Source organism: Protopterus annectens, chromosome 6.part0 (assembly GCF_019279795.1).
Source record: "Protopterus annectens isolate FY-2018-M chromosome 6.part0, PAN1.0, whole genome shotgun sequence".
In the NCBI taxonomy this organism is placed as follows: Eukaryota; Metazoa; Chordata; order Ceratodontiformes; family Protopteridae; genus Protopterus; species Protopterus annectens.
In genome coordinates this window covers 1,062,006,724-1,062,027,612 of record NC_056737.1, presented here as the reverse complement: position 1 = coordinate 1,062,027,612, position 20,889 = coordinate 1,062,006,724, and the positions used below count along the sequence as shown (strand labels likewise).

At 39.6% G+C, this 20,889-nt stretch overlaps 1 protein-coding gene across 3 annotated transcripts in view; it reads right to left on the bottom strand.

Moving 5' to 3' along the window:
• LOC122804679 (exportin-1-like) overlaps positions 1–20,889 on the bottom strand; it is an 873,344-nt gene that overhangs the window by 618,574 nt on the left and 233,881 nt on the right. For all 3 annotated transcript variants that reach the window (XM_044074681.1, XM_044074683.1, XM_044074682.1), the window contains exons 6-7: positions 17,190–17,234; positions 9,710–9,891 (exon numbers count right to left, since the gene is read on the bottom strand). In XM_044074681.1, coding sequence (XP_043930616.1) covers positions 9,710–9,891; positions 17,190–17,234 — 227 coding nt within the window. The remainder of the gene's footprint in view (positions 1–9,709; positions 9,892–17,189; positions 17,235–20,889) is intronic.

Below are 20,889 nucleotides of genomic sequence, written 5' to 3'. Positions count from 1 at the left end.
GTGTTTCATAAAGGTATATGCAAAAAACCAAGAAGTGACAAATTTTAGTTCACATCTCCTGGTCGTGACCTTTGCCTAATGCCAACAAATGTATCCAAGGGACGTGTAATTCTGAACATCTGCTTGTTGAATGTTTTGCTTCTGAATGCATGCCACTGACATACTGCTTTTCAGAAAGCTTTCTTTGTTGAAGTACAGAACTGAGATGTATCTCTTAACAAAACTGAGCTAACTCCTGTGGTTTTACGGGAAGATTAGTTATTAATGTGTGCCATGGGCATAAGGCCTGCTAAAACTCTGCATTTTTGTGTTCATGGTAACTGATTAAAGTATACTTACAATGAATTTTATTCTCACATGTAAATACATCAAATAACAGAATTAATGAAGTATGGGACTTCAAAGAAAATACATGCTTTTTAGGGGGGGGGCCTTGGGGGTAATGCCTCTTGCAACTCCCACTGCCCACTAACTAATACATTCCAAGATCGCCTAGCTCCAGAGAAAAGGGAAAATTATCTTACCTCTGGTATTAAGCAATCTAGGACAAATAGCAAACTTCCATTAACTTTTCAAACTGCATTTCATTCAATCAAGTTACATCAAATGAAATGCATTAATGTTGTTGTTGTTGTCTTTCGGCTTTTCCCGGTTAGGGGTTGCCACAGCGGATCTCCGGTCCGCTAATGATTGGCAGTAGATTTTCATGAACGCCGAGGTGCCAGCTTGACGTTCAACCTTCAACTAAGGCACGCCCATTTACGCATGTCTTTCAAACGCCCACCCAACCGCGGGGAGGACATGCAGACTCCACACAGAAGGCACTTCCGCACTCCAGCCGAGAATCGAATGGGAGAACCTCTTACTGTGAGGCAACAACGCTACCGCTGCACCACCGCGGATACAAATGAAATGCATTAATAAAGAGTGCAATTTGACCAACCATGGCTGAACTGCATTTTTGACCTGAAATTTACATTAACAGAGACAATTTTTGTGCAGAAATAATGAGGAAGCTCTACTTTAAAATGCAGTGTGTTATTTCTGAACACAATTGCAGACCCCAGCACTTGTGTGACCATGGAGCTACCATGTACAAATAAGGGGGTGAAGGGGTTATGGACATCTGCTGAAAATATTCCACCCAAATTATGCTATTTACCATTAAGTATGCAGTAGCATACTGCGGTGGTGGTACTGCAGTAGCGTTGTCGCCTTACAGTTAGACATTGCTTGTTCGATCCTCAGTTAGAGCGTCTTCTGTGTGGCGACATGTGTGAACGGGCATTCCTTCATTGAAGGTTGTGCATTAGGCCCGGCAAGCCAGCATGTAAAACTCTACTGCCAATCATTAGCGGACCGGAGTTCCGCTGTGGCGACCCCTAACCGGGAAAAAGCCGAAAGACACAGACAGACCATTAAGTATGCAGTAGCATCATTCCAGCAGATTGTATGTAGTTTTGTTATCTGGCTGTGTGGTTAAACAGCTGGAGTTACACTGTTAACAGCTTTTGCAGTTGTAGATGTGATTCCCTGAAATTTGATTATTTGGCATTTGATTTCCAAACGTAAAGTTAAAGTGCATGTGTAAAAAAAAATATATATATACATACATACACACACACACACACACATATATATATATATATATATATATATATATATATGCAAGCAGTAATGCCTGACAAAGTGTGTGTTAATGTGTAATTTACCCCCACTCAGGGGTGTTATGAGGCCCAACGCCACAGACCGCAAGACCACTTTCACTCTCTCTCAATTTCTCTCACACAGTGTCTCCTCTGCTTTCACAAATGCATTCGGTCACACAAGATCACTCCCGCATTCTCTCTCAATCCCCTTCACACACACACACACACACACACACACACACACACACACACACACACACACACACACAGTCTCTCTTTTGTCTTACATTTTACGGTTGCTAAACAGCAGAACTGCTGCTTAAGCATAAAACAATGGCAGCCTTTTTTTTTTGTTTTTTTTTTTTTTTTTGCAGACTGAGATCTATGGCAGCTTGATATGTTGCTGCAAAGCAGTGGACTCATTTGTCAGCGGCATTACTTGTACAGTAATACTTTGCTGGAGAACATTTGTTCTCTAATAAGGGTGTTGATGTACAGTTTGCCTATTCTCTAAACGTAATTATATTACTTATATCTGGCAGTTGGCTTAGAGGATTAGGAGTTGTTAACGAGCTATTTCCTGTGGTCTAGTGGTCTTGGGATTGATTCCTGCAGCCTCCGTTGCCCCGCTGTGTGACTTTGTGCAAGTTACTTAACCAAACACCGCTCCCAGACTGAGGCTGAAGAAGGTCTATGGAGATCAGTGCTCCACTAAATAAACTGAGAGTCTTTAATAAAGGTTACACGAGAGCTGTCACTTTCCCCAGATCTATTCCTTTTCTCACTTAAGTAGTTTTGATACAGTCTTGTTGAGAGGAAAAAATAAATGTATCACTGCATGAGAAATGCAATTTTTTCTTGCAATTTTAACATTTTTATCAGTAGTTAATATGTAATGGAATGGCTTAAATTAATGGAAACCGATCAACAATATAAATATAAAAGGGTCAGGTAGGGGAAGGACTCCAGCTAGAGTTGTTTGATCCTTCTGTCACAGTATAAGGTAAAGCAACTGAGTGAGAACAAAGTATGGATGGGTATTTACAAAATCCATGGACAATAACATGGTGTCCAAAAATCAACAGGAGGGGCTACAGGTATAACTACATTGCAAAGATATCATTAGGGGGACTGTGAGAGTACAGAAGACTGGTGTACAGGGCCAGGTGGTTAGACGTCTGGTAGTAAAATGCACCACTCCTTGCCAGTAAAACTTTGCTTGGACCCCTGATTTAGTTTTTGTCCATTCCTGGGCATCCCTCAGTACGTGATTATGTGCTAATTTCATTACTGGGGTTCAGAAAGGTTTGTGCACCAAAACCTGACACACTATTTCTTATTTCTCTTTACAAAATGATTTATTGTACAGAGTAAATAGTATAAAGCATAGGAAGTGGAAATATTTTTTCAGGTATTCTTACACCTCTGCTTATGTTTATCCATGTTATAATGAGAATATCATCTTCCGGCTGTGTGCTTTTACAGCTGATCCAGCTTACCTGTAGGTTGTTCAGCTCTGCAGTTTCTTCAGCATCAGACTGCCATAGGGTAGAAGACAATGCCACCTCTCTTACCAATACAGGGTTTGGGGTCTCAGTATGCAACTCTTCTAAGAAGGGCAACTCATACTAAAATTGTTTATTGCTGGATGGTATCTCCAGCGTATTTCTCTTGTTCTTTTTCATTATAAACCTGTTGCAGATAACTTTTACTTTTATTTGAAGATGATGAAGGACATTTACACAAAACCATACTCAGTACAAATGTCCTTATCTACTCCTCTTTTGAAGGTCCGCAGTGATACCTAGAGTATTTGCCAAGCTGGAAAGCACTTCTCTAGGGAGGGGTTAAGCAGGGATTGCCTCAATTCTGACTGATGCTGCCCTTCGGAGGAAAGCATTGGTGACTAAAGTTTTGCTCATCATATTAGACACACTGAAGGTATGCTGAACAAAGTACAGTTGTGTACACTTACCATAAATGTAGATGTTCGAGTGCATTCACTGTTGCAGTCCTAACATATGGGTTATCCATCTCCCGGTAGCCCTCAGTTGGCCCGAATACCACAGTCCTTGGTATATGATGTCGGCTGCCATCGGTTGTAAAACTGATGTCAGAACGTCAAGTATAAAGGGAGGCAGCTGACGCCATTTACTCAATTTTTCTTGCCTTAACTGTCACGAGCCCCCAAAAGAAGGCTAACCCAGGAAGGAAAAACCCTGTAAACATGCCATCCAAAAAATAAAAATATGTAGTCTGTGCTTAGAAAAAAAGGGGGAATGGAGGGTGGGAAACCAGGACTGCAACAGTGAATACACTTGAACATGTACATTTATGGTAAGTGTACACAACTGTACTGTGTGTATACTGAAACATTGAATACACTCGAACATGTACATTTATGGTAAATGTACACAACTGTACTATGTGTATTCTGAAACAGTGAATACACTTGAACATGTACATCTACGTTCTTCGTGTTTCACTGTTGCAGTCCTAACATTTGGGGTGATTCCCAAAGCCCAGGAAAAAGACAAAGGGGGGAGGAAGGATCACAGATTAAGGGTTGGTAAGAAGAGCCTGCAAAACTGCAGAGGCAAAACCAGCCCTGGATTTAGAAAACAAAGGTAGATTGTAAAGCTTTGTGAAAGTACGGACAGAAGACCAAGTAGCTGCTTCTAGAATGTCCTTAGTAGGCACACCTCTCAAAAAGGCTGCATAGGTAGAGGCTGCTCTAGTAGAATGAGTCCTAATCCCCTGAGGGGGAACCCTCCCATGCTGCAGGTAACAAAAGTGAATACAATGAGCAATCCATTTGGAGATGCTTTGTTTCGAAATAGCTTTACCTTGAGCACCAGGAGCAAAACTAACCAACAACTGTTCAGATTTTTGGAAGGATTTAGTCCTGCTTAAGTAAAATCTCAGCTGTCTATGCACATCAAGAGAGTGCAGAATCCTTTCCCCTTTATTCTGGGGATTATTGAAAAATGTAGGCAGGTGAATAGACTGGTTAAGGGTCAGACTGGAAGCCACCTTGGGCATAAAGGAGGGGTTAGTTCTCAGAGAAACCCGATCGGAATGAAAAATAATGAAAGGTTCTACTGCCATTAAGGCTTAAAGCCTTGAAACCCTTCTGGCTGAAGTAATAGCCAAAAGAAAAGCAGTCTTCTAGGAGAGAAACTTCAAGTCTGCAGAGGCAGCTGGTTCAAAGCCAGGTAGAGTAAGCTTCTCCTGGACAAAATTAAGATCCCAAGCAGGAGTCGGAGCTCTTCTGGGAGGTCTAAGATTGCTAGCTCCCCTCAGGAACTGCTTCATTAAGGGGTGAGAAAAAATGGGTTGCTCAAAAGAACAATGAGCAGAAATTGCTGAAGCATGAATTCTGATTGAAGAAAAGGAAAGTCCACCATTAAGCAAGCCTGCTAGGTAATCAAGAATGAGGGAACGAGAAGGATGAGAAGAGTCTTCTCCTTTAGCCTGCATCCAATAGCAAAATCTCTTCCATTTATCTGCATAGGATTTTCTGGTGCTAGGCCTCCTGGCCTCATGAAGAACTTCCACCACCTGTTGGGAAAGATTTAAAGTAGTAGCCAGGCAGTTAAATGCAGAGTTTGAAGATGAGGATGAAGAAACTTTCCCCCCTTCCAGAACCAACAGATCTGGTACCAGGGGAAGATGCCAAGGCTGAGCCTGAGAAAGGCTGTGAAGAAGGGGATACCAATGCTGCTTGGCTCAATCTGGTGTTATAAAAATAGCCTTTGGTTTTTCGTCCCTTACCTTTAGCATCACTCTGGGAAGACGAGGCAGAGGAGGGAATGCATAAATTGAGAGTTGTGTCCATGGGAACGACAAAGCGTCCACTCTCCAAGCTTTGTTGGGAAACTCGTAGTACAGAAGGTTAGAAGGAGATGATTGGTGTGAGAGGAGAAAAGATCCACTTGTGGAGTGCTCCAATGCTGAATGATGTGATGGAAAATGACTTTGTTCAGTTGCCACCCGTGAGGATCCAGAACATGTCTGCTCAAATGATCCGCCAAGGAATGTAGCCTCCCTGGAAGATACTGGGCTGTTAGATGTAAGCCCATGGAAGCTGCTAAGGACCATAGTCTCATGCCTTGTCTGCACAAGGGATAAGAGTGAGTCCCCCCCCCCCCGCTTGTTGATGTACCACATGACTGTGGTATTGTCTGTCCTGATCAGCAGGGTCCCAGGGTAGAGTAGGTCTTTGAAAGCCAGCAAGGCCTGCTGCACTGCCATCAATTCTTTTACATTTATGTGCAGATGAATCTGCTGGGTGCTCCAAGTCCCCTGTATGCTCCTGCCTTCCAGATGAGCCCCCCCATGCATAATCTGAGGCGTCTGTGGTGAGAGTCTTGCTGGCAGTTGGTGGGCAGAAAGGCAGACCCTTGTTCTGAGAACAGGCTATCATCCACCAGAGGAACTCCATTTGTAGACAGGGAATTAAGGGAAGAATCAAGTCTAAATCCTGTGTGTGTTGACACCAAAGATTCTTGCGGTACCATTGGAAGTTTTCTCATATGCAGCCTTGCATATGGGATCATCAGAATACATGAAGACATGAACCCCAGTGCTTGCAGGAATTGCCTTGCAGAGAGCTGGGTCATGCTTGCCAAGTTCTTGAAGTAAGCGAAAAAGATCTTCTTGCTTCTCTTGAGGGATGAATACTATCAAGGTGGCTGTATTCAGACTCACTCCCCGGAAAACAAGCTCCCTTGTAGGAACCAACTTTGACTTCTTTTCATTGAGAGTGTATCCCAATGAGGTGAGAATGTTCTTCAAGAAGTCCAAATCCTTTTCTAGTTGTTCTGGGGAGTTTGCTTGAATGAGACAGTCGTCCAGATAAGGATAAATTTGAATGTTTCTCTGCCTGAAAAAAGCAATGGCTGGAGCCAGGCACTTTGTAAAAACACTGGGAGCAGTAGGTAAGCCAAAGGGCAGTGCAGAGAATTGAAAGTGTTGCTCCCCAGTCCTGAAGCGAAGGAACTGTATGCAACTTTCCCTTATTGGGATGTGCAGATAAGCCTCCTTGAGATCCAAAGTTACCAGCCATGAATCCTTGCTCAGCATGGGTAGTAGCTGTTGAAGAGTGAGCATCTTGAACTTTGGAATCACCAGAAACGTGTTTAGAATAGACAGATCAAGAATAGAGTGCCAGGCGGCCCCTTTTTTGGGTACCAGAAAAAGTCTTGAATAAAATCCTAGGCCTGCCTGATTTGCAGGAACTGGCTCTATAGCTCCCATGGTCAGTAGAGAAGAAATGTGATTTTCTACCTCTGCCCTGAGAGTTCTGGGCATGTCTGGGTACCCTTTCGGAACAGGGAAGGTGTGAAAATAAAACTTGTAACCTTGGTTTACAATACTGAGCACCCATTTGTCATCTGTGATGGCAGACCATACCTCTGCGAACCTGGCTAACCTTCCCCCAAAGGAAACCCAGAGCCCACAGAGGTAGGCACAAGAAGGCCGGAGTCATTGAGAATGTTTGCTTTGGGAAGCTGGCTTAGAACTCCCCGATTTAGCAGAAGAAGAATGCCATTGTTTAGCCCTTTGAGGGGCAGAAGCCTTTCTTCTGGAAGATCTGAAACCCCTAGGCCTAGAGCGACCCTGCTTGCCAGGATCAGGGAAAGACCAATTCTTGGAAGGGTAATGCCTACTGAACAGAGGAGGATGAACCTGAAGGAAATCTTTTATAGCTTGCATAGATTTAGCCTTATCCTCCAACTTCTTCAGTACCTCCTCAGCCTTATTACCAAAATGATTGTCTTTGTGCAAAAGAACATCCAGCAATTTAGATTTAACAGGTTCAGAAAGAGGCTGCTCCCTGAGCCAAGCATGCCTTCTAATAACGGAACCAGTGGCTGCTGCTCTGCAGGAAGCCTCCAAAGTGTCAAAACCACAATGTAATGAATGCTTATTAACTAGAGTGGCAGAATTCAGTAAGTCTTGTAAATCTTTGTTCTCCGACATGGAAGGAATATCCCCAAGTTTAGCCTTAATAGCCTCCAAAGTATGCTGTTGATACTTAAGCATGTAAAAAAGACAATTCACAGATCTAATGGCAAGAGTTGCAGAGGTATAGACTTTTTTGCCCCACCTGTCCAAGGCCCTAGACTCCTTATCAGAAGGAACAGTGTTTTTGGCAATAGTAGCCTTAACACCCTTGGGGCCTTGAGAAATAATCTCAGGATCAGCAGTAGGGTTTTTGAAAAGGAATTGATGAGAATCAGGATCCCTTCTGGGGGCAGGAGGGACAGATTTAGGAGTTAAAGAATTTTCCGTAAAGACAATATCCACAACTTCCAAAACTGGAGGAATAGCCAGAGGATTATGCTGTGGCAAATCCAAAAATTCCCTGATTCTCTTCCTAGACTGAGGAAAATCCTGACATTCCCATTTAAAGTGCTCCCTAAGGGTATGCAAAGTATCCCCAAAGGAAAAATCTTCTGGAGGGGAGGCAGAGGGGATAGAGTCCTCAGCATCAGAATCCTCAAAGCCAGGAAAAAGTTAAGAATTTCCTTCTTCATCAGTAGAAACAGTGGAAACCTCAGAATCTGAGATGGACAAAACATCAGGAAATGATTCCCTAGCCCTCTTGGAAGGGGGAGGATGAGAGCCCCTAATCAGGGAAAGATCTCCAGCCATCTTTACCAACTGGGACTGAGGCACAGGAGGGGAGGCCAACATCTGCCTGTGAGAAGGTTTGTGGCAGGAAAGTTTGCTAGCAATCTGGAGGGACTCGGGAGGCCTAGCAACTGCAGAAGTATGGCCTAAGGTAGTCGGTCTGCTTCTGGTCTCATGTTGAAGAGAAGAGGGGTCAGAAGCCAGTGCCTGCAAAGTGGCTCCAGACCCATCTGAGGTGGTGACAGGCAGAGGGTCTGAAGACGAAATAGCAGACTGCGGTATGGAGGACTCAGTAAAGGTCTCAGCAGAGGCCTGTGGCTGAAAATCTGCGGACTGCAGGGACTGTGAAAGCGCCTCACTGACTACCGCTGGGCAGACGGCCAATTTCACTGGTGCATCATCAGCAGATTTAACCCTAGGCCTGTCACGGTTCTTGTCTTTGCATTTCCTAGATATGTCTGAAGCCGGGAGACCAAAAGACACCATACCGATGAACGTAGGCCAGATTTCAAAATGTTTATACAAAATCTTAGCTCTACGGGATATGGTATGCGGGTTAAAGGGGCATAGAGATCGTAATTAGGGACGTTGTGCTGAAGGCCCAAACAAGTTATACAATAGGAATGAAAATCATGGCGCGGAATCTGTTTTCCACAGGCAAAACAGTTATTAACTTGATTTAACCTTTGTTAAAGCAAGAAAAGAGGAGATCCCCAACAGGGTACTTATCTGAAGGCATCTTCAACTTGGTAGTTGGTAAGCAAAAAGAAGGTAAACGGCCGACCGGCACTAGTGCGAATTGCATCTGCTTTGGGCTCGCCGCAAGAAAGACTGAGGAAATGGCGTTGTCTGTCTCTCTTTATACCTGACATTCTGACATCAGTTTTACAACTGTCAGCCAACGTCATATACCAAGGACTCTGGTATTCAGGACGACTGAGGGCTACTGGGAGCCGGATAACCCATATGTTAGGACTGCAACAGTGAAACACGAAGAACATCGTGGAACTTCACCATGAAAGCAGCATTTACAGCTTTTTCTTCAGCCTCCCTTTGATTTGAATTTAGAAGAATGAACAGTTTTTCTAATGCTTGCTTTAATAAAGAAATCTAGAAATTATATACAAGTAAAAGATAAAAATGGACAAAAAAACTCAAGTTTCAGAAACATATATTCTTTCATCACATTTGTTCCCAGCTTTGGGGTCTCTGGCAGGGGCCACACTACCCGACACTGAGGCTTACACAGAGCAGTGAAAGTAATACACACACTAAGCCTACGTCACAGTGCTGACACTATCAAAATAACACTAATTAATTAATTAATTAATTAATTAATTAATTAATTAATTAATTAATTAAACTACAAAAGTATTACACTATGCCTCTGTAAATCTGAATTGCCAAAATGTTCACAGTACCTTTCCTTCAAATACTTGGCTTTTGCTTGTGTCATCTGTCCAAGAGAGAAGTCGAACACTTCTTCACTAAGCAGTTTCAGAATTTGCACACTGTTCTGACACAGGGCTTCACTGCTCTTGCTTGCACCAACAATGTCAGTAATAAATGAGGGCCATCTCTTTGGCCATTCATGCTTCAGTATCTAAAAGTCATAAACAAATTTATACCACCTGAATAAGGGAACAAATTCATGCAAGGTTTTTATAAGATGTATACAGGAAATTATTAGCTTATAAAATACACACTATGTCAATAAAACAAAACACATTTACTAACACAAACAACATGATTTTGGGAACAGTTATGGAACATACACAGATTAAGATCTGACACTTACTACTTGGAGGTCACCTCAAGTCAAAAAATCAAGCATATAAGCAAGGTACTTTCTGTAGAGAGTTTACTACATACTTTGCATGCAGCAGGCCCCTGGCTGGTGACCTTCTCTGGGAGTGTACAGAGAAAAGCAAGTTACTCTAACCTGGCTACGTAAACTATAGCCTTTTACTAGACCTACAATGAAAATACAGTCACTTTGCCTTTGTGAAGGTAGCATGGTTTGCAGCAGTTAGGGTTCTTGCCTCACATTGCTTGAGTCTCCGGCTGGAGCTTTGTCTGAGGTACCCTCTTTGTGCAGTTTGTATGTTCTCCTAATCTTCACATGGGTGTTTTCTGGTGTGTCCTACTTCATCCTACATTTCAACATTATGCCTGCAAGAAGTCTGGTAATGTAAAACTGGTCCACACCAGTAAACAGAAAATGTGCTATATCTTAGCAATATAAAGACAGATTAAAAGTGCTTTGTACAGTAATATAAGAAAATGGGTATTGCAAAGTGATCTCACGAACTCCGAGAAGTGAGTAACATTAGTAGAATGATCTCCAGTTAATGATATAATGTTTAAAACAGATTTATCTGCTTCTAAGCCTAAAACTACACCAGGACGTACTATGTTCTCTAGAACAAAACCCAGAAAGTAAACTGTTAATTTGTTTCAAGTTTGGGGAAGGAGTCACATTGCTAAATTCTATATTGTTAATACTGACGAAAACACTACTTATAGAAATATGAAAACTGACCTGCATGCTTTAAATGAAGTCATTTCTATGGAGTGCGATAACACTACAGCTAGAATAAGTGAGTCTGCTTTATGTCACTGTGTTACAACTACATTAGTGAAATGTATTGTTTTTAGAAGGATATGATGTTTGAGCCCTGACAAATTCTGGAAGCATGATTACCCTTGTTAAGGATCCCCTGCTACGTCGGTAAAAAATTAGCAACAACCAAAACGTAGAGGTAATATACATTTATCGTAATAGAAAACAGCATCCTCTTACACATGTAAAAATTTAGACAGTTATGAGAAAAGTGCTATATTTTGCGACTGTAACTCTTGATTTGAACATGATGTAGGGAAAATAATTTCCCCATTTTATTTAAAGCACTATGGAAAATGTTGGAGGAGGGCCAATCCTCAAGTACAATATGCCAGGCTGATACACTTAACAGGAAAGAAGGAGAACAACTGCCTGATGCATCCATCTAATATAAGAAGTGGGGAGGACAAATCAGTAACATTCATACGGAGATCCAGATTCAAAACCAGAAGATGTGGGGTGACACAGAATTTAGAAGACATACTAGAATTAGACAGTGGTCAGGCAAAGAGGTCAGCATAAAAACTGAAGGTTAAACACTAGGGAACTCTGAAGTAAAAAGCAATATAATATGGAAGGCTACACATAGACTTACAAGGAATGCCAGCACCAAACCAGACACACAAAAAACAATGGATACTTAACTGAAGAGCCACAGAGTCAAAAAAAAAAACTTGATGTAACATAGGTAAGGAAAGATCTGATCTCATGTCTGCTAGTGTAAAGTAAGTGAAGGTAGGTTCACAGTCAAGGTATATGTCAGCCAATAATGAAGTAAAATTGATGATAAATTTTGTTCTGAAATACCAATGCAATGAGAAGACAATACAGAGGAGGGAAATAAATGACTGAGTGGTGTCTACTCATAGTAACACATAGGCAGCAGCAACTTAAAAGAGAATTTCTCTTACAGATTCATAGGTAAGTACTAGGCTAGCTGCCCTTGTGGGCCATTTTAAGCCTAGCCAATTTCCTTTTTTTGTGTTCAAAATAACCTATTCCATTTGGTTATAAATTGGCTTTACCCATCCCACGTTTGATAATTATATATCACTCCTAATGCCTATAACTGGGATTATACCACAGAAAATTTGTGGGGATCCATGCATGGGATAAAGCATTTAGAAGCTGCCTCTGTCCATTAGTAGTACAGGGGCAGTCCTGGGGTAAATTTTCTGATTTCCCATCCACAGATACAAGTTGCACAGATATGAATTTTGTTTTATGTGGTACAGAATCAATTCCACAGCAGCTGTATCCTCTGAGAGATATACCTGTCCCTCCAAACCATTCTGTTAATGCTGTAAGAGAGGTTCAGATCACTACACTGAGTATTTCTGATGCCATTTGACTTGCTGATGTGTAGTAAATCTATCAGTATTGGGTCGGAGGATAGCTTGCACAGGCCACCCCTAGCAGTCTGTATGATGCTGAGTATAGTGACAGGGCTTTGAACCAGCCCATGTAGGACATGTTGTTTAGGCCTTGTATCCTTTTTGTAAGGTATCTCTTGGTGTTCCAGTTGCTGCATGTGTCTGGACAGATACATGCCAAAGGGGACATTATATTTAATGACTGGCCTAATAAGGCCTGAGTAAAGGGGGACAATAACATCCCTAGATCTGGACACAATCCCTTTGTCTATAAGCTGTGCAATACAGAAGGACTTTCTTACAACAATGGACACATGGTGGTCAAAGGTTATGTCACTGTCCACAAAATTTCACAAATCCTGAATGACTTGGTCAACTCTTAGCAGTGTATTGTCAAAGTGGCAGTTCCTTGGAGTAGATGACTTCCCAAAGAATACAATAATGTATTTTGGCATTCAGTTTCAGTCCATGATTTTGGTGCCAGTTATTTATTTGGGACAATCCTTCCTGCAGGATGTCGAAGTCATTTGAGGATTCAATGACTGTTCCAAGCTTGCAGATATCTGCAAACTTAGTCAGTCAGAGACCTTTGGCATTGGCTTTTACTTCAGAAAAGTAGAAGCCAAACAGGAGAGATCCCAGCACAGAACCCTGTGGGACTCCACTGGTGACTGGTCTACTTGTGGAGGTAACTTCCCTATTTTGATTAAAATCCTATTTTTTATTAAATTCTTATTTTATTAAAGAATAAAGGAATGTTTTCAGAAATTCCCATTGAACTAAACTGAAAGCTACCACTTACCCAAAGAAAACATAGTTTTTGTCACCCCTGACAGGTGTACGCAGCACTACCACTTGGCCTACATGGAGCCCCAGCAACTGTTTAGAGGCTTATGGATAAAATACTAAAATACTGAAGCTGCATTCTTGATATGCTATGGTATACCTGGTTGATGTGGTCATTCATTCAGAGGAAGACTGAAAGTCTTGCTTACCGAAAGTTCAGGTAGTGTTAAAATTCAAATGACAGGTAGGCTTGACTGCTAATGCTATGAAAAGCAAATTGGGTATGGTGGAAGATGATTACGTAGTGGAGCTTACTGGAAGACAGGTGATAAGACCACAACTAGATAAAATAGATGCCATAAAAATCTGTCCTGTACCCACCATTAAAAACGTATAGGCTTTTGCTGGACTACAGAAAGATTGTGCCCAGTTTTGCAACTGCTGTTGCCTACCTACAGATGTTATAAGAGGGAATATTCCTGTCAAGGTGTAATAGGCTTTTGTGGCTGAAAGGTCATTTAATGAATTAAAAAGGATCCTACCTTCTGAACCTGTATTAATTGTGCCTGACTTTACTCAACAGTTTTCCTGTATACTAATGCACCAGGAGCAGGCTTGGGGACAGTATTATTTCAAGACATTCGAGATGGGGAAAGACCAGCACTGGTAGAGTTTTTAGTAGAATCTAGAACAGAAGCTGCTGTTAAAAAGGAATAATTAGTATAGCATATAAAATATTGCATGATAATTATAACAATCATTCAGAGGAGGTTAGAAAGGATTGAGAAGAGAGACTGGATAAGCAATTCACAAAAAAACAATAGGGGATATATGTATGCCTCTCAAATATTCAACAAAGTCTAGAAGATTTAGGATCTTTGCTTAGAAGTGTTTACATAAGTATTTTTATACCCCAAGTAGACTCCAAAGAACTTTTCCCCAGGTAGACAGCAAATGATGGAGGTGTGATGGAGAAAAAAGAAATGACTGGGAACATATTTTCTGGGAGTGTGCTGAGTTGGCAGACTTTAAAGATTCCCTGCTTACTTCTCTGTCAGAGATACTGGGTGAGCAACTGTTGTAACTAAGGAAACTATTTTTTGAGCTATGGTATACAATCGGAATTTCCTAGTCATAGTAAGGCCTTGCTGAGTCTAATTATGTGGGCTGAAAAAAAAACAATTACTAGAAAATAGAAATCAAAGTGTAAACCAACTGTACTAGAAGTAGGGAATATAGTAACAGAGATAAAACAAATGGAATTTGGATCTTTCGAAAAAGGGTAGGGGTAAATTAAATAGAAAAAAATGGGAATTGTCAGAAGAATACATGCAGAAAAGGAACAAGGTTTAAAAGAATGTAGGACAGGAATGAGCTATGTAATGTTTGACTGACAACGACTGGATAGATTGTAAATGATGTATGTTTGCAACTGAAATTTTGCCAATATGGTTTGTGATGTATAATATTTGCAAGTAAAATTATTCACTATAAGGTTTGTTTTCATTTACATAAATGTATGACTGCCTATGTCATACATGATAATTTAATAAAGATGTTTCTTGTTTTAAAAAATAAAAGACATTCAAGGTGAGGGACACCCTCTGTGCTAAATCAGCTGGAAGTTGAATAATGCAGTAAGGAGATAATCAATCATTGAAAGTCACTGTCAGACTATAACGTGGGCTTTCAATGTCCCGAGGTACTATTTGTTAGGAGGACACTTCAGTTTGGTAAATAGTCATGCTTCATCCCAAATATGTAGTCAGACTAATTGCAATGTGAAGTTGGCTAATGAGTATTGTCCGTCCAGCTTTTTCAATACAACATAACCACCAGGCCTGAAATAGCCAATGAAATTGCTGATGGGTTCTCAAGGGCATAAACCAATCATTATAAGCCCCAAACCCCTGGTTCTATGCTTGGAGTTAGTTGTGACATGTTGGGATTGGAAAATAGGAAATGTATCTTTAGCGCGTTATGTCCTTGTGACATCTCTAGGTGGTTCTGCAGTTACATCCTACTAACTCCTCTAGGCTTCAAATATTGCTTGTTCATATTTACATTAATAATTCCAAAACCATGCTACATGCAAAGTATTAGTATATTCTGCCTTAAAGCTTATACAGTGCCAAACACATCTGCGTTGATATCTGACCCCTGTGTAGTGCAGGTAAAGAGATATTAATTGTTGTCCATATACTATTTATATTATCACAAACTTCATGATTCTCTAAAATATCTTGACAAATGTGGCACAGACACAAGTGCTTAAAATCATAAGAAAGCTCTCTGCTGGATGAACAAAATCCTGATACAGTATGTATAAACCTGGCTGCCTACTGAAATATTAAAAGTTGTTACAAAATATAATAAATGTAATAACTAAAGTATTTTCTTTGACTTATAAAATCCAGATTACAGCAGAATTTAACGAATACTACCAGTATAAAAATAGTTTGTGCTGAAGAGCTTGACATTTACATTTCTTTAGTAACCCCTATTGCTCCAGAGATATAAACATTTGTTTGAAATGTGAGGACATAATTTGATTCTATCAAAAAGCTTAGGCTCTGCCCACTGGAATTTTCAGTGCAAACTTCCGGTGTTCCATTGGATGGAATGAGTTTTAAAATGTGTGGTGCGGTATGTAGTGTAGAAACATTCTCAGAAACGGATAGCTAGGCAACACTGCATTAGTAACTTAACAAGTCACTAACTGCCAACTGAGGCTGTATAAAGGAAGTAGCCTGAAGTGCTGAAATCAGTAAGACAGTTCCTCATCTAAGGAGCAGCAAACAAGAAGACTCTGAAGGTGTAAATATGCCAGGCATTGTTACATGTAGAGGTAGCGCTGGTGAAGAGCTGTCAATCAGGCTGGGTTGAGACCTGCAGTTATGCACTTATAAAACAACTCTATTACTTCCCCTTGTATATCAGTTTACAGCTTCTTCTGATTACCCCCATTTGCCGCCATGACAACTGTCTTGACTGAGTACAGACAAGTCAGTTGTCACTGTAGCAACTAGGAGAAGCAGAAGAAGATGAAAGTTGAGATAGAAGGGAAACAGTGGTACAGGTTAACAACTTCAAGTATTGGCGAGGGGTGGATGAGGAGAAGAGAAGTCTGAATGAGGAGGTCAAAGCTAGAATCAGAAGGGATGCAGCCAATAGGCACAGTGTCAGGGGTAGTGTGTAACAGAAGACTATGAAAGAAGCTGAAAAGTATGGTGTACAAAACAATGGTGCAACCAGTACTACTGTATGTTACGAAGGCTGGGCAGTCGATCGCACTGGAGATAACGGAAATGAAACGCCTAAGATGAGGGGTAGGACGCACACTGTAGGACAAATGAAAGAAAGATGGTATAAAAGCAGCCAAAGTAACTCCAACTGCAGAGAAGGTCAAAGAGAACAGATTACAGTAGTTCGGGCACGTGCAGGAAAGCAGAAAATGATTTGGTAGAAACAGAAAGAAGACAAGGGGAAACAAATGTGTTCAGCAAAGAGAACTTTCCTTCTGACCCACTCACAGAATTCCTCTAGGTATGACAGGGTTTTGTCCCAGTAACGACACGTTTTCACCCATTCCACATTCTGTTTCCTCTGAGGTATTACCAGCTTCTACCACTTAGTGTGCCTCAACCCTTGCCGGCTATAAATGCTAGACTTACCAGGCTATAGTTTTCTATAAACTTCCTGGATCTCCTCTTAAATATAGGATTCATAAGAACCACTGTCACTAGCAAGAGTCAATACTGCTTGGCAATATTATCATTTCTCCTTACTCTTGAGTTTGTAAGAGAGACAGTTCAGCTCAAAGCTGCTACTAAAACACAACTTTACCTAATTAACTCTTGCCATTGTAATTTACTAATGACGTATCTACTGTGTGTTTCTGAAGCACTGTTGCTGTTACTGTGTTAAAATGACTAACGTACCTACGTTTGTTTTATTATATTCTAATTTCCTAAGCAGCAGAGAAAAACAGGAAATTATCTGTAGATTACAAAATATTATAAACTCTTAGTAATTTTAATGAATTAAATTAAACAATAATTAAAGTGATCTAAGAAATGTGGAAGATCTAAATTATACTGCAAGGTAGCAAATACTGACCTGAACAAGAATCAAATTCAGCTTTCCAAGGTAAAGTTTATTCTTCTAAAAGAAAAAGGAAAAAAGAGATAAATCACAACTGAGATACATACAATAAAATTTGTTAATACATGAGTTTCTGTTCAACTCACATAAAATGTGTTTAGCAACTGTATCACTGAAAACAGCATATTTTTTTACATGAGGTCAGTGGATGTATAGGTTCATAAGATGCAAGACCTGGCTGAACTCTCTGAAAACATTCAGATATAAACCAAAAGCATTATAAAATACTTTTCTGACAAAACCTAACCTTCAGCTGCATTTTACTTTGCTTTTATTTATTCACTTGTTAATGAGGAAACTAAGTTGGTCTAATGTATCTTTTCAGCTACCACCCACATACAAAACAGTGCAGTCAGCAAACATAGAGGCAATGCTTCTTTTTAAGCAAAATACATATTTATTGAATTATCAATTATGACACGGACAATAATACATTTATATAAATGAAAGAAAAACCATAATGACATATTTTAGTTGCAAGCTCTATAAATCACATATAATCTTCTATACAGTCATTATCAATTGAAAATTACATAGTTAAATTCCTTCACTTAAACCTCATTCCTTGTCCGAAACATTATTCTGCATGTATTGTTCCCACAATTCTCACTTTTTTCTATGTAATTTGCTCTTACCCTTTTCCAAAGAGGCCATTTCTAATTATTTCATCTCTGTTACTATATCCACTACTTCTAATACAGCTGGTTTAGACTTTGATTTCCACTTCATAATAATTGCTTTTTTGACAGCCACCAGAATTAAATCCAGCAAGGCCTTACTATGTGTAGACAATTCAGATCCTGTATCACAGCTCAAAAAAGCATTTCCTTTATTACACTAATTAGCTCACACAGTATTTCTGTTAGAGCAGTCCACAGGGAATATTTAAAGTATGCCAACTCACTACACTCCCAAAAAACATGTTCCCGTTTACTTCTTTTGCTCCTCCATCACACCACCATTTAAAATCTACCTGAGGAAAAATTAATTGGAGTTTGCTCAGGATATGAGAGCACCAATGGAAACACTTCCCAAAAAAGTCCTAAATATTCTACACTTTGTTGCATATTAGGGAGCTATACGCATATCCCTCACTGTTTCTTTGTGAATTGCTTATCCAATCTCTCTTCCCACTCTGTTCTAAACTCCTCTGATTGATTCCTATAGTTATCATGCAATATTTTATATTCCCTACTAATTATCGCTTTTTAAACAGCAGCTCCTGTTCTAGATTCAACTAAAAACTCTTCCAGTGCCGGCCTTTCACTTAGGATCCCTTATTCCTTTCTCTTTGCTTATACTCTGATTATCAGTCCTTGATAAGGAGGACAGTCTCTAGTCTGCAGTCCAAATGTATTCTTGGCCTCTTCCCATTCTATTTCACTCCCCTTTCTAAATATTTACTCCCAACACCTTGGTTCCTTTCCAAGTTTTATCCAGTACATTCCAGCCCCCCTCCCTTGCCTATTCTCTGTACCACTAATTGCAGTCATCCCTACTGGCAGAATCTGCCTTTCCCATTCCCATGTTGGCTTAGTTCTTAGAATACCTTCTACTACTTTATGAATGTAATATTCTATTTTTTTAAATTTCTCCAAGTATTATAATATTCTGTATGGCTGTTGTTATTCTCCTTAAGGATCTACATCCAAAATCACAGTCTTTCCTTATTTCTTGAGCTTCCTCATCACTTTTCACTTTGAATTATAGATTTTTGCTACTGTTGTACCTTAGAGCGTTAACAGTGTAGCTCTGAAATATCCCTTCCAATCAGGTAATCCCAAATGACCTTGTTCTACTGGAAGGATCAACTTATCCCACTTGATTCTTGCCCTCTTCCCCTTTAAGATAAAATCCTTTAACTATTTATTAATTGTTATCCACAACTTCTCTCCTGGTTGATAAAAATATGCATGATCTGTGTATAAAACTAAAGGGACCAAAATCATTTTCACTGCTTCTATCTTGCTATCCATATCCATATAACAGAGCTTCAACTTTCCCATTTTTTGTATTATCTTTTGTTTAGTCTCTTCCCACATATCCTTAGCTGTCATAACAGATTCCTTTTTATCCTATACTCTTAAGTACTTCATTTTATCTTGTTCCATTACCATACCAATTACATTCTTGAATTTCCAAGTCCCTTATTTTCTTTGCCCATGGTTCTAAATATAATGCAAATAACAAAGAGGAAAGAGTACACCCCTGCCTAGTTCCTCTGTTCAAACAGAACTTACCAGAGAGGTACACTCCCACCTTAATTTTCACCTCTAATCCCTCATATATCCTCCTAATTAACATTATTATTTTGTCAGGGGAATGCAAATGCTTGCATTGTCCTACTCATAAAATCCCAGCTTACTCTGTCGAATGCTTTTTCATCATCAACATCCATATACAACAGTGGTATTTTTTTATGTTCTTCTTCCCTCTGGATCACCACTGTTCTATTAATGTTGTCAAATGTTTGCCTCCCCTCCACAAAACCCCAATGATCCATATCTATCTATCAATCTGGCAACACCTTTGCCATTCTTTTAGCCATCACAGACATAAAAACTTTACAATCATGGTCGAGAATCAAAGTGGGCCTATATGAAGCGGGATTGTTTGGGCTTTACCATCTTTAGGTATTACAGCCATCACAGCTTTCTTCCAGGATGTTGGTGCTTCTCATCCTTTTAAAGTACTGTTAAACAAAACCTTTCAGATCTTTAACACTTTCTTCCATCTTAGGTTCCAAACTTCCATAGGAATACTATATATTTCCAGAGAATTTCCTGTAGATTGGTTATATATTACCATTTCTATTTCTTCTCCTATTTTAACTGTTAATAATCGAGCCTTATCTACCTCTAACCTGACATATTTAATTCTTTCATAAATATTTCCATTTGTATTTATTCTTTTTTTCACTAAATATTTTTTTATTATTTCAAATAAGATGTCTTAAACATTACATGAAATAAAGATAAATAAATATATTTTACATTAAAAAACATTACTAACAACAATTATATATATAACTATTTTGGTGTGTGTCTATGCATAATAACATTGAAATTCTATTATATATAGTTAGAAACATAAGATGATATATCTTCTTTTGATCTTTTCTGATTTTATTTCCAGTACTTTCATCCAAGAGAAGTAGTAAGAAGTAGATCTTTAGTTCTTTCTTCACTACTGTTAATATTTCCATGTGAGCAACTGTTGTTGTTGAGCTCAATTCATTCTTGAACGGCATTTTTCAGTTTTTTTTGTAGTTATATAATGGATTTCCAGTACATATTGAGACATATACATTCATTGTATTTATTCTTGATTTCCACATTTTTCTACTTTATACAGATTTTCATAACATTTCTGAAATATTTTTAATACCGCTACTGGATCTCTGGTTATTTTCCTTGTTGTAGGCTCCCTAAGACTGACAATGACCCTTTCTACTTTCTGTTGCCTGAGGCATTGTGCTAAAAGCTTTTGTGCTCCACAGTTATTATCAAAAAACAGTTGCTTAACAGCAATTTTCTAGACTCATGCAAATATCCAGGTAGCCCGTTATTTTCTCTTAAGTATTCTGCAGTTGCACCTCTTCTTGTTCGGTGAGATTCCCCTTAATCTGGAATATTTTAACCTTTGTTAGCCCCTC